Below are 12,746 nucleotides of genomic sequence, written 5' to 3' on the forward strand. Positions count from 1 at the left end.
TTTTGAAATCATGAATGTCCCCATCAAAAAGAAGGTAAGATATTTTACTTCTTGTCATGTCCTTTTTAGTACTCAGTTAAGTAGTCCTTTGAAGGATAGAGTTTGCTAAAGACATTTTGAAAGGTTTTGACTCATGACAATAAACATCACCAAAAAATGAAGGTGAATAATTGCCACGAGAATTTTGTTTTTATTTGTACAAACCTTTTTTGGGCTTTTTTTGGGGTGATTAAATTCTTTGGGTGATCTGATTCTAAGCATGATTAAGAAACTTAATCTCCATTGCTTTTTTACTTAGGATTGCTTGGGTCGAATACATATCCTGTATTTCGGATAAATCTATGCAATCCAATATCCAGACCTCACACACCTTTGAGCTAAGACATCAGAATTAGAGGATGAAAAAATAGCTCCCAGGGTGAAATTTCTTTATAAAAAGATTTTAAAATAAAAAAGAGAAAGAAATCAAATCATATGAAAAAGAATATCAACCACATTTTTGGGTTACTACGCCATTCTTGCTACTGATACATATTGCTCGAAGTTTCCTACTCATACATATTGCTCGAAGTTGTGTGTGATGTTGTCAGCGTTGAACCATTTCACCAGCCCATGAGTCCCATGGCTCCAAAAACAAAATAAAAAAAAATACTGTAATTATAGACTCCATGCACAAGAAAGAAAATATAAGAGAAACATGATAAGTTTACTGTTTTTGGTTTTTAAAATATTTATTTTGAAAATATTTTTCAAAATTTAATAAATTTTAAGTGAGAACTCACTATTTCACTAAATGAAGGTTTGAACTCTAATTTTCCTAATTTCTCATCATCAACTCCTCCACTCTTTTTCATATCACAACACCACCACGTAAAGTGTATTCAGATCCTACAGCTGTAAAAATATTCACAAGTGAGAAAGATAATTATCCGCATATTGAAATTGGATACGAAACAGATACACACACACGCACACACATTTTTAATTTAATGAAAATTATATTATTTTATCTATTCAATTAAAGTTCACACATTTTTAATTTAATGAAAATTATATTATTTTATTTATTCAATTAAATTTATTTTTATCTTCTATTGGTCGTTTTAGTTATTATTTTTTATAAATTAATGAAAATTATATTATTTTATTTATTCAATTAAAGTTGTTTTATCTTCTATTAGTAGTTTTAATTATTGTTTTTTTATTGTCTAATCCTTAGTTTTCTTGTCCTGTTCTAATTTCTATTAGCATTAGTGGGTCAAAGACATAAATAGACTTAGGAGATAGGTGTTTTTAAAAATATGGAGAAGTTGATTATAATGATGAAGTCAAATATCCTATTTTTTTTTTAATATATAACATAATTTTAAGCTAATTAATTTCAATATGACATGTTTTAAAGAATATTATCACCACATAATATTTATGTTTAATTAGAATTTTTATTAAATGATTAGAGCATTAATTTTAAGAATTGTTTTGTTGAATGATCATTTTTATAATGTTATTTATTTATGATTTGAGTTTGGACCCATCAATGTTATGTTTAATTGTTTTTAATATTATCTTTAGATGATTTTAATGTTATATTTTTCTAAATTTAAAAAATATTTTTAATTTACTTGTAGTAATTATTTTTTATTAATATATTAATTTTGTACATTATCAGAATGAAAGATTATAAAATCCTACCCATGTTTATTTCAAGCCGTGATGATGGGGCTACCCACGCACTCAAGGCTATGCACTCCTCTCCACCATATCTGCTATTCATATATACGACTATGCAATTTCAAGTATACAACATGTGCAATCACCCTTTCTTCCTTCTCTTAATTTTCTTTAATTTTTCTCTTTTTCTAATTTTTTCATCAATTTCCATAATTGCTCATCAATTCATTATATTATTTATTCACTCAGAATAAACAATTCGGTGAGGAAGTAAGACCAAGAGATAGAAAGAAGAAGAACCACATTTCCTTAAAATTCACCATAATATCATTGTCTTCAAGTTCCCTAATTGTTTTGTCACTAATTGTGTTTTTTTTTCTTCCTGTCATTGTGTGTTTTTGTTCTTATCATAATTGTTTTCTATTTTTATTTCCAACTTTTTACTTTCATTTAATCTCAGCCACATATCTGATCGGACGGTCCTTCTTCACCCCTAACTGAGTTTATGATTTAGGTGGTTTGAATTTAAAACTTAATACTCAAAATTGGAAAATGAAAACAGTAAAACACTTAAAATTAAAATTATTAATCTAACAATTATGATAAATAGAGCTTAATTTTACCTTATTTCTCTAAACACATTTTTATTTTGGCATTAACATTAAAAAATCTCATTCAGCTCTTTTATTTTTCGTTTTTTCCCCCTTTTTTTTAATTGGTGTTTGTCCACGATGTCTATAGAGTGAAGCACTAAAACCAGTGTTGCCTTGAATATGGGAGTGTTGTTTCAATGGATCTGCAGGGGTTCCAAATCAATTCAACTTTGGGGACCCCTTTATGCTTTTTTTTTTTCCTTCTAAAACAAAGTGCTCAATAGTCAAGAGTCTATGTGTGTAAAAAGAATATTTTTAAATAAAGAAGTTATGCAAAAAAAAAATTTTGTTTGATTATAAAAAAAGTATTTTTTTAGAGGGAGTTTTTCTTCTTTTAGAGATAGTTACACTTAAAACAATATATATATGGACAAAAATAAGTAGTTAAACATATTTTTATTTAGTGTCCCGATAAGAAAATCTCACATAAAACACAAAAAATCCACTGAAGGTTTGTTGAATCATAGAATGTTAAAGAAACAATAATGTTAAAGAATCGCATATTTGATCTTTTCTGTTGTTCTGTTGAAAAAAAAAATAGAATGTTAAAGAAAGAAGAAAATGAGAAAAATCACATATTTGATTGTTCTGTTGAAAAAAAAAATAATAATAAGGAGACCTAAGAAAAGATTACACTAAAACATAACGAGGAACTGAATTCCAATAACATCACTAAACAACACTGGACTCAGAAACTGAGCTTGTTGCTGAAAAAACATGAATTCATCTTCCATATTGCACGCAAAATCCACCAAACTGAGGTGTGAATGAGAACATGCAAGGACTCCACTCTCAGAGTCAAAGTAAAATACAGAATTGCAATATCACTTTCTCTAGGCAATGCTAAAAGACAAGAGCAACCTCAACATATATATTTCTACCAAAGATGAAATATAATAACTGATAGGTGTTAAAGGCCAATTAAGCAGCATCAATCTTAAAATTACCACAGAAGTTACATTCCAGAACATTAGATGGCACATCATCTTTTGGAGGCAGAGGAGCCATAGTTCCCGCACAATTCTTCCTCTCACAAACATACTTGCTAAGAAACCGCACGTGTGGAAGGTCACTGTTGTTTTCTTCACCATCCCAATTAGCTTCAATCTTGCACCTATCACATCCACAAGTAAACCCATAATCCTCCATCAAGATCCTTTTCCTTGTACAATAGTCCCTACCAATCCTGAAATAGCTGATGCAAACCTCTTTCCCCTCATCAACATCCTCAATCAACCTAATAACAATGTCAGTACTGTTGTGTTCATAATCATCATTAGTACTGTCCACATAGTCAAACCTGCATGCATTGGGAACACAGTCATGGTTGAAGAACGTGGCTTTGGGGTAAATAGCATAAGCCTTAATAGATCTCTGAGGGCCATCAGGGGAATAAGGGTCCATTAAGCCAAAGGAGTTGAGTCTGTCCTTTGCAAGAAGTTGTGCAATGAGATCCACAGAGAGTTGAGCCTGAGGTGGGAAAAGTGGTGAGATTAGCGAGTGAAGAAAGTTAGCAGCATCAAGAATAGCATCATCTGGGGTGCCATGAAGAGAAAGAAAAGTGTCTAGCTCAGAAGGGGTGTGATTGTGAAGGAAGAGCTTGTGAGAAGCAACAATTAAACGGGCTTGGACTTGGCGTTCTTGGGGGTGTTGTTGAAGAAGTGTTGAATTGGGGTGTTGTTGAAGAGACATGAGTGCTTTGCATACCCAAGTGGAGTGTGAGGATTTGAGTGCAAGGGAGAAGCACTTCTGGGAACAAAAACTGTGGTTTGAGCAAGAAGGGCACGTGACAGTAGTACTATTGTGAGTGAGAGGTAAGATTCTGAAACAATGGTCACAGTAAGTGTAAGGTGAAGAAGAGGGTGTGAGGAGAGGAGAAGCTGAGTAGAGAATGAGAGGGGATTCAGTGAGGACTATTTGACCTGCTTTTAGAGGCTGTGATGCAACAAGACCTCTTCCTTTGCCAGGTATTTGTTCCATCCTCAAAAGAGAGCTTGAAGCAGCCATGACTATGAGCATGGAAAAAAAATACACAAATTAAACAAACCTACACTGCTGAAGTAGTGAGTGACAGCTTGCAAATGATACTTCTCTTGTCATTTTTATAAGAAACAAATGATCCTATTATTATTTATTTCTTAACAAAAGGAGTAGTAGTATTAACTTAATATGGTTCAATTAGTGATCTTAATGCCATCCATTTCTGTTTTCAAAACTATGGCATTGACTGTTAAATATAATTATTAAGTGAAGTGCTGAAGTATTATTATTCTTAAAAGAAAAGAGTACAGTGATGAAGTAGTGATAGGTCGCAAATGTGCAGGCTGTGAAAGAAGAGAATAGAGAAACCAGCAACCCGGACATTTTTAATTGAATTTAGAAAAAGAATAATATAAAAACAGGTTAGATTAATTTGAGATAATTCAAATTTAAAATTTCTATAAATGAACGAATACTAATGTGTGTTATTTTAAAAATAAGCTTTGATTTATTATATAAAATGGATTTTTATATTGTTTTCTTCTGTACCGTTTAATTATTTATTCATCCATCTTTCACGAGGGTTTTTCTTAAATATTTTAACGCACACGGGAATGGATACCCAAGGTACCATTATTGCAAACGCCAAGGGACCATTATTGCTTTTTTCTTTCAATTTCAAGGAGAACGATCAAGTCGTGTCAATAAGTCGATCAATTAGGTATAACGCCACCATGTACGAAATAGGAGTATAATTGACCCAAAATAATTTAAATAGTTTGAGTTAAGAATTTTTTTTTATTTGGATATGATCAAATCAAATAAATTTAGAGTTTTAAGTTGGATTATAAATTTTAATATATGCACTTATTAACTTTATCCGTTTATATGTTAATTTGTATTAAATCATTATAATTAGTATTGTTATTATTATTAATATATGTAATATATAATATATAAGTAATTGGTTCAAATTTGTTGTAACAAATCTAGTTGAAAAACAATTATTTTGTTTTTTAATTTGTTTCAAATTATTTGAGTTTTACTTAAAATTTGAGTTGTATTAGCCGTTTGACTATTTAAAAATATTGGGATTTTCAAATTATGATGTAATAGTTTTAGTTTTTGAATTTTTTAGACTTTGTGAGTGTAATATTTGTTTATTATGTTTTAATTTTAAAATCATGTTTAATATAGTATGTTAGTTTATGTGATAATGATGATAAATTGATAATAATGAGATTTCTCCTCTAATATTGTCTTTCACTTATTAACTATATGTAATAATTAAGTAATGTATCAAGATATTTCATTTAATAAAAATATTAGCTAATAAAAGGTATTTCATTGTAAAAATTATTGGATAAAGTTAAATATTTTGACAAATAGATTGATTTTGATTGAGTTTTATTTTTTTTCTTGAAAGAATCAATCCGAATCAACATATTTAAATTTGATTGAGTTAGATCACAAATCTAACTAAATCCAATTTAAATCAACACTTGTACACTCCTAACACAAATTTTTGTAAACAAGTTTAATTATTATTCTATGAACACCCATAATATATTGTTATAACTTAACGATAGATTTTAAGCTCAGAAATTTTTTACTATTTATAATAGTCTTAATTCATTTGAATAGTATTATCTCCAATAAAAAATATACTTATAATCTATAAAAAAAATCTACAATTTATTGTTTCTTAAAAAGATGCTTACAAGACTCTTTTTTTTTTCTTTCATAAGTTTCACATTTCACATCACGAGCAACTTCTGTCGTGATTGCTTATCTGAGTTTCTCATAAATGAACTTACAACTAAATTTATAGTCTCGAACAATTTGAATTTAATATTTATTATATTTATCTGCACATGTAAGTAAATATTAATTAAGAAATTTAACCATGTTATTTTATTTATGATATATATGAAATAATGCAACTTAGTTTATTTAACATATAAAAGGTCTTTTAAATTGTATAATATGTATGATTTTGATTAATTATTTAAAGTATATAAAATTTAATATACTACAATTAAATTTATAAAATAAAAATTCAATGGTAAATAAATAATGATTAAACTAAATTGTTGATACATAAATAAATTATAGAATAATATTTTGAAATTTTTTAATAATTACTAATAATGTATATATTAATTTTAAAGTATATAATTGAGATATTAAATAATTTAAAATGAATATAAAAAATTGACAAATATATTCATTTCTAATATTTTTGAATTGAATGATATAAATTTGAAGATAAAATCATTTTAAGTTTAAACACAATACGGCGGCGTCTGGAGACAAGAAGACGCAGATTAGTGCGTATCTAAAAGGGAGCAAATATTGGAAGTAGGGGAAACCAGATATGATATCCTTCACAACACAACCTTATCCTTTCCAATTGCTAAGTTAACTCTCATCAATATCTCATTCCTATTCCTATGTCTTAAGTCTTAGGATTATTTTCTTTTCTACTCAAAACAAAACATGTCTCACACCCCACCCAGCTAATCTCCCCCTTCAACACAACAACATAATGGTTGCAACTGCCGCCACATTTTTCAATCCACTATTTCTTCACACGGTTCTCTCTCTACTCTACTTTTCATTTTATTTATTTAAGAATTGTGATCTTAAGAACTTTAGAAGATATTCACTCTATTAATCATGGTCATCTGTTTGAGAAAGAAATTTCTTTCAGCTAAAAGAATTATTGCTAATTTGTCACCAATTGGATTTTCTTTCTACCTCACTTTTTAATGTAGGACAAAAGTTCTTCTGTTCATAACTTTAGAATTAATTATAAAATCTTGTCTAATTTCGTGTGAACGATTCTGATTGCTAAATTATTTAGTGCAGCATGGTAGGGTTAACATATGGGCACTAAGCAGGATTAGCTACTTAAGTGGAAATGTGAAGTCTAGGTTCCCTATTTATAGATCAGAAATTCATCATCAGGTTCATTACTTTTCACACCTTGCACCTATATGTGCAACCTTTAAGGAACCCAAGGGGTTTGGTCCTACCCCAAAGAAAAAGAAGAAGAGCAAGAAGATGAGAAGGGATTATGAAGAAGAAGATGATGAAGAAGAAGAGGAGGAAGAAGAACCAGACAGGGGAGTTATTCCTGAAGTAGTGACCAACAGAATGATGAGCAGAATGGCAGTGTCTGTAGGAATTCCACTGGGTATTGGGCTTTTGTTTTTCCCATTTTTCTACTATCTCAAGGTTGGGTTGAAGATTGATGTGCCCACTTGGGTGCCATTCATTGTGTCCTTCTTTTTCTTTGGGTCTGCTCTGTTGGGTGTGAGTTATGGGATTGTGTCCTCCAGCTGGGACCCACTGAGGGAAGGGTCCTTCTGGGGTTGGACTGAGGCCCAAAAGAATTGGCCTGTTTTTTGGCAGTCCCTTAGAGGTGGTGAATCTAGGAAGAATTAGCCCATTCTTTCTTTAGCCCTTTAAATGTTTGACCCTTTTGTTTCAATGCATATTGTATCTGGCCAGCACTCTTGGAGGTTGTTTGGTATGAGTTATAAAACATCTCTAAAATTCTCTTCTCTCTTGTTTGGTAATTGTGGCGAAAACTAGATTATAATAGATTCTTTATATTACGAAGGAAATAAATAATTAAACAAAATTTTGGAGACTATGACTAAAAGTTAGTCATAGATTATGCTTCTTCTTTTTTTTGCATTTTTAATCTTTGTATTTCAGTATACGTATGATTTTGATTCCGTGGCTAGTTTTGATTGCTCATGTTTAGTTTTAATAGTTTCTTAGTAATTCAAATTAAGTTTATTACTTAAAATTTTACATGATAATTAACAGAAATGTAATATATAGGTGTAATCTATCACTGATTTTTATAGATTTGTGAATGAAAAATATATAAAATAATTAAGTGAAAATAATAAAGTTTTTGTTTATTATTTTTATGTAAATATTTATGTATTTTTCTAAGTTAATGATACGTCAAACTTTTGTTAAATTTCTATTAATCATTAGATTTAATTTTAAGGTGATGATCCAATTTAGTTTGAACAATTAGAAAACTAAAGAGATTAAATGTGAGCAATTGAAATTAAGGAATGCAAAATTGCTTGAAGTGAAAGATAAATGTGATCTTAAAAAAAAAAGTTCAAGCCTATCATAATATTGTCTAGGCTTGATTGCTGGGATCAATCATTCATAGTTGATCCAACCTTAACTGATGTTGAAGATACGGGTGATCATAGCCCAAAAGTGTGTGCTTATTAACGACAATGAAAATAAAGAAATAAACGACAGAAAAAAAATGAAAATATAGAATTAATGAATGAACTAAAATAGAACAATAACAGAAACCAGAGCCTTTTTTTTTTTTTTTTTGTCTCAAGCACATAAGAATCATACTATAAATCAATCGTGACCATGCGGAAGAAATTCCCATAAAGGGTCCAAACTCCAAATTTCAAGAGAGGCTCCATTGTGCCACTCCTTACATGGTCTGACAATTTACGTTGCCACAGACTCACAATTAAAATTGTGCCTTATTTTATCAGTTAAAAGATATATTATATAGTTTATATCATAAAAAATCCTATTGCAAGATTTATATACAAGAACAAGCAATAGCTGAGTTTATCCATTGAGTTATTACTTGTAGATAGTCAAAGCCATATCTCCTAGTCAATTTCTACCGAAGCATGCTCAATATTTTAATCAATCAAATGGGAAATAAAAGTTTGCTTTACTGTATCATCAGTTGGAACTTATTCAAGCGATTGATGACCAATCAGTGCATGGTGGAGTGGAAAACACGTGCAATTCTACACCTGAACTTACATTGACTCATCATGTCTTTATGTTGCACAGGCAGGTGCAACTATTATGTCCTTTTCCTTCACAGTAAAGTAGGGCACACACAACACAAGATATGCAAATACAAAATATTAATTCAGAACTTAGCAGTTAGCACGTACCTTTGCGAATCAATCAAATTGCTGTAACATACGAATTTGCAGCTAGCAACTCCGTTTTCTTTTCTTTAAAGGGTTTGGTATACATGGACAGTTTTACATCTTGTCTCTGTAAAGAGGACCAACATGAAAAAGAAAGTGGTTTATTGAACATTTTCCTCTTTGTAGATCAGAAGAGAATAGTTCAGCCACATTTTTATCTTTTTCTTGTGACCCTTTTTTTCTTTTCTAATTTTTCATCCTTTACAGAAAATCCTATCCTGATATGTAGAATCAAAATAAGCTACTAACAAATGTGTGGATTAACTAGCGTAAAGTTATTTAAATTTAAATAAATATACAACAATATTAAATATTCTAATAAAGATATTTATGTTTATAATAATCTCACTTCCTCAAATAAAATTGTGTCAATTGAAGAATTGATGTGTTCTCTACCCTAGAAGAATCAAGACAAGCTGAATATTCAGATTGCCCCTATTTAATTTAATTGCGTCCTTACCTCCACCACAAAACAAATCAACAAATGCATTTGTCCTCTGCATCTAATCAAACCTCTTTCCTTTCTTTCCCTATCATCAAATCATGAAAACTCGAATCATGCTATAGGCTAATATATTCTCCTCCTTTTATAAAATCAATCTACAAACTTCTAATGATATTAAAACCTATCATATCTTAATAAGACTCTTTATTCCTTAATCATTACAGGGGTTACTTTAAGAATAAGGCAAATCCTCCCAACTTGGCCCTTGCTTTCATGTACTACTTTATAGGAGGCCACATAGATAAGACTACACATAAGACCTAGGAATCCACATTTTGGCAAAACCCCAAGATTCTTTGGTTTGAATTTGCATCATCATGCATATGAAAACTGAGTTAGAAAGAAGTTGCATACTGCAGCTAGCTGCTTGAGCATGTATACATGTATAAATAAGACGCGTACGGGTTAGGTTTAAAGCTTCAATAAACAGTATTTGCACGAGACAGCGCACTTGTGTCTCTTCTTTTAACAAATGGTATAAGTAATGTTTTTAATCTGAAACAAGAAATCAAAAGAATCATATAAAAAACCAAAGTTATCAGAGCTAAAACATTGGAAATGGGGAAAGAAAATACTTGGGGATTGAGTTATGTAGATTTTGCTTTGAGGGGGAGGGGACTACCGAACCAAGAGCTTTATGATCACCTTTTATAGTACAATATTATTATATATCTATCAACTACTGCCTGTTCTTACTCACTAGAAAAAAAAAAAAAACAGAACATTCCTAACGTTAAAAAGTGGCATAATCTCCACCATGTTTTCATGTCCTCTCAACCTTTCATGGGATTTTTGAACTTGACTTTTGACAAGCTTGATGAAACGTATAGATTCTATGGTTTTTAATGTTATTACAATATTTGGATCCATTAGACTTGTACGTGTCCTCTGGACAAATGGAATTAGTATTATATAGCATGGGTGCATGAGTTGACAGTTTTGATATATAAAAAATAAAACCTAAAGGGTTCATCATATAAAACTAAAAAGACCCTCAAAGTGGATAATTGTCAAATAAAAAAATGTTTCATAGTTATTAATTAAAATTATAGATAGATGATAATCTGAATTCTGAAACTATCTAATAACCTCTCCTTAAAGTTCAGAAGACAGGTGGAAAAGAAAAGATAAAACTAAGATTTCATTTTTACTGCCTGCAAATAAGTAACAGAAAACAATTGTATATTATAAGTTAACAATTGTGTTTTTCTCTTTATAAACACAGAAGATAAAGAGAGGTGAACAAAACAACAAAGAGCTAATTAAAGTGTCGGATATATTTAAATTGAATTCTCTTCAAAACCAAAACCAATAACATATAAGGGAGGGAAGAAGGGGATTGCTTTGAACCTTGACTATATATGCTTTCTTCATTAACAAGATCCGGTAAAAACTTCTTTAGCTAAAGCATGCATGCATGGCCCCGCAGATGGTGACACATGGAATAACCATTCTAAGGCTCATCAGAAAGAGAAGAGCGAGAGAGAGAGAGAGATAACCCTCTTACACTAAGTAACAAAAGAAATATTGTGGCTTGCTGACAGCATAGAGAAAAATACAAAAAGAGATTTTGTAGAAGTTTTATATTTGGGGGGTAGTTTGGTTGTCCATCAATTCCAAGCATTCTTTGCTTAAAGAGAGAGTTAGCCCCAAGAATAAAGCAAAGGACAAAAAATAAAAATAAAATAAGTGATGAGTTAAGTTAAGGGTAAAGCACATTATCACTTACCTAGAGTGCAAATTTTGCGGCTGACAACCTGCAATAGCCAGTATCACACTCTCCTTTCCCAGGCCAAAAAGTAACATTAGTTACCGGCCATAGCCGGTAGCAAGTGCTGTTGTGTCTGGTTGCCGTACATATTACTCTAATTGTGTGGTTGGTTTGGGTTACACACTCTCTGTGAATGCTTTAATAATTATTAGTCAGGGAAAGGAAGCAACATAATAGCAAAACCAGAACAGCACAGTGCATATGAATATAAATCTGTTAAGTTTAACAGGAGAAATAATTTTGCAAGAAAAGAAAACATTACATTTTGAAATCTTTCCCTCATTTGATAATGCCAAAGTATAAAAGGGAAATAAGAAAGAAAATATGAGAGTTCCACCTAAAAAGTGTTTCTTTCCAAATTAGAAACAAAAAGAAAGATTTTTTTTTTTTTATCAATCTAAGAAACATAAAAGTTTGTGTATGTCACATGTCATTTTTTATTTATTTAAAGTGTTTATATAACTTTATACACATATTACATCACATCTCATTTTTCTTATGCAACTAAATATATCTTGTACACATGTAAAAAGAGATTGTTTTTGAATTTAAGCTCATGACTAATGGGTCATTGAGACATAACTTTACAGTTATGTTGAGGTAATTAATTAAACAAGAAGAAATAAAATCAAATTTCTCTCTTTTTATTGTCTAATCTACCAAAAATCTTAAATAATTACTTTTTTTTTCTCAATCAAACATAATTATATTAAAAAAAATGTTATGAAACCATTTGACAAGATTGAAAATCTTCCTTCAATTCCAATTATGATTTTGATTCTCTCACCCAGCCAAATGGGAAATTGCACTTAAACTCGTGCAACCTGATTGGACCAAACGGTTCAGTAACCTACCCTTCATCAATCTCATCCTTCTTTTCTCATTATTTTTTCCTTTTTATTTTAGTTGTAGAATCCCATGTAACATTCACCGGCCCAAAAAAGCATAGTTAGGTACAATTCTAGTTCAGCAAATGACAGACAGAATAGCGAAATGTCGTATTTTGAGCAGAGTATTTTCCAACAGTGCAGGAACTTTTGTCTCTTTTGAGATGCCTTTTTTTTTTCCTCCGTTTTATTTGGCTAAGAGCGATGCGAGATATTAAGTATGTGTTTGTTTTTTCGTTAAATACATGTCCAACGGACATTTAAGTT

At 30.4% G+C, this 12,746-nt stretch overlaps 2 protein-coding genes and 1 long non-coding RNA gene across 3 annotated transcripts; 1 reads left to right on the forward strand and 2 right to left on the reverse strand.

Annotated features, from left to right (window-relative positions):
* Window positions 1-3,025: 3,025 nt before the first annotated feature.
* LOC100808530 (SET domain-containing protein) lies at window positions 3,026-4,401 on the reverse strand. Its single transcript, NM_001317514.2, is given in 1 exon segment — window positions 3,026-4,401. A coding segment is annotated over 1 exon segment (1,098 nt). The 5' UTR covers window positions 4,344-4,401; the 3' UTR covers window positions 3,026-3,245.
* A 2,219-nt stretch (window positions 4,402-6,620) lies between these two features.
* On the forward strand, window positions 6,621-7,873 carry LOC100809069 (protein PAM68, chloroplastic). Its single transcript, XM_003517028.5, has 2 exons — window positions 6,621-6,900; window positions 7,176-7,873. The coding sequence occupies exons 1-2, from the start codon at window positions 6,853-6,855 to the stop codon at window positions 7,752-7,754; spliced, it is 627 nt and encodes a 208-aa protein (XP_003517076.1). The 5' UTR covers window positions 6,621-6,852; the 3' UTR covers window positions 7,755-7,873.
* Window positions 7,874-8,485: 612 nt separating this feature from the next.
* Window positions 8,486-11,579, reverse strand: LOC121174943 (uncharacterized). Its single transcript, XR_005891708.1, has 2 exons — window positions 11,172-11,579; window positions 8,486-9,846 (listed from the first exon to the last, which is right to left on the reverse strand). It is a non-coding gene; the product is annotated as an uncharacterized lncRNA (long non-coding RNA).
* Between the last annotated feature and the right edge of the window lie 1,167 nt (window positions 11,580-12,746).

This window comes from Glycine max, chromosome 1, assembly GCF_000004515.6.
Source record: "Glycine max cultivar Williams 82 chromosome 1, Glycine_max_v4.0, whole genome shotgun sequence".
In the NCBI taxonomy this organism is placed as follows: domain Eukaryota; kingdom Viridiplantae; phylum Streptophyta; class Magnoliopsida; order Fabales; family Fabaceae; genus Glycine; species Glycine max.

What these genes read in the sequence shown, in the direction of transcription:
- LOC100809069 (XM_003517028.5), top strand. Translation starts at nt 6,853, where the DNA reads ATGGTTGCAACTGCCGCCACATTTTTCAATCCACTATTTCTTCACACG. An exon ending in ATCCACTATTTCTTCACACG is followed by an intron (nt 6,901 to 7,175) that starts GTTCTCTCTCTA and finishes TATTTAGTGCAG; the next exon opens with CATGGTAGGGTTAACATATG.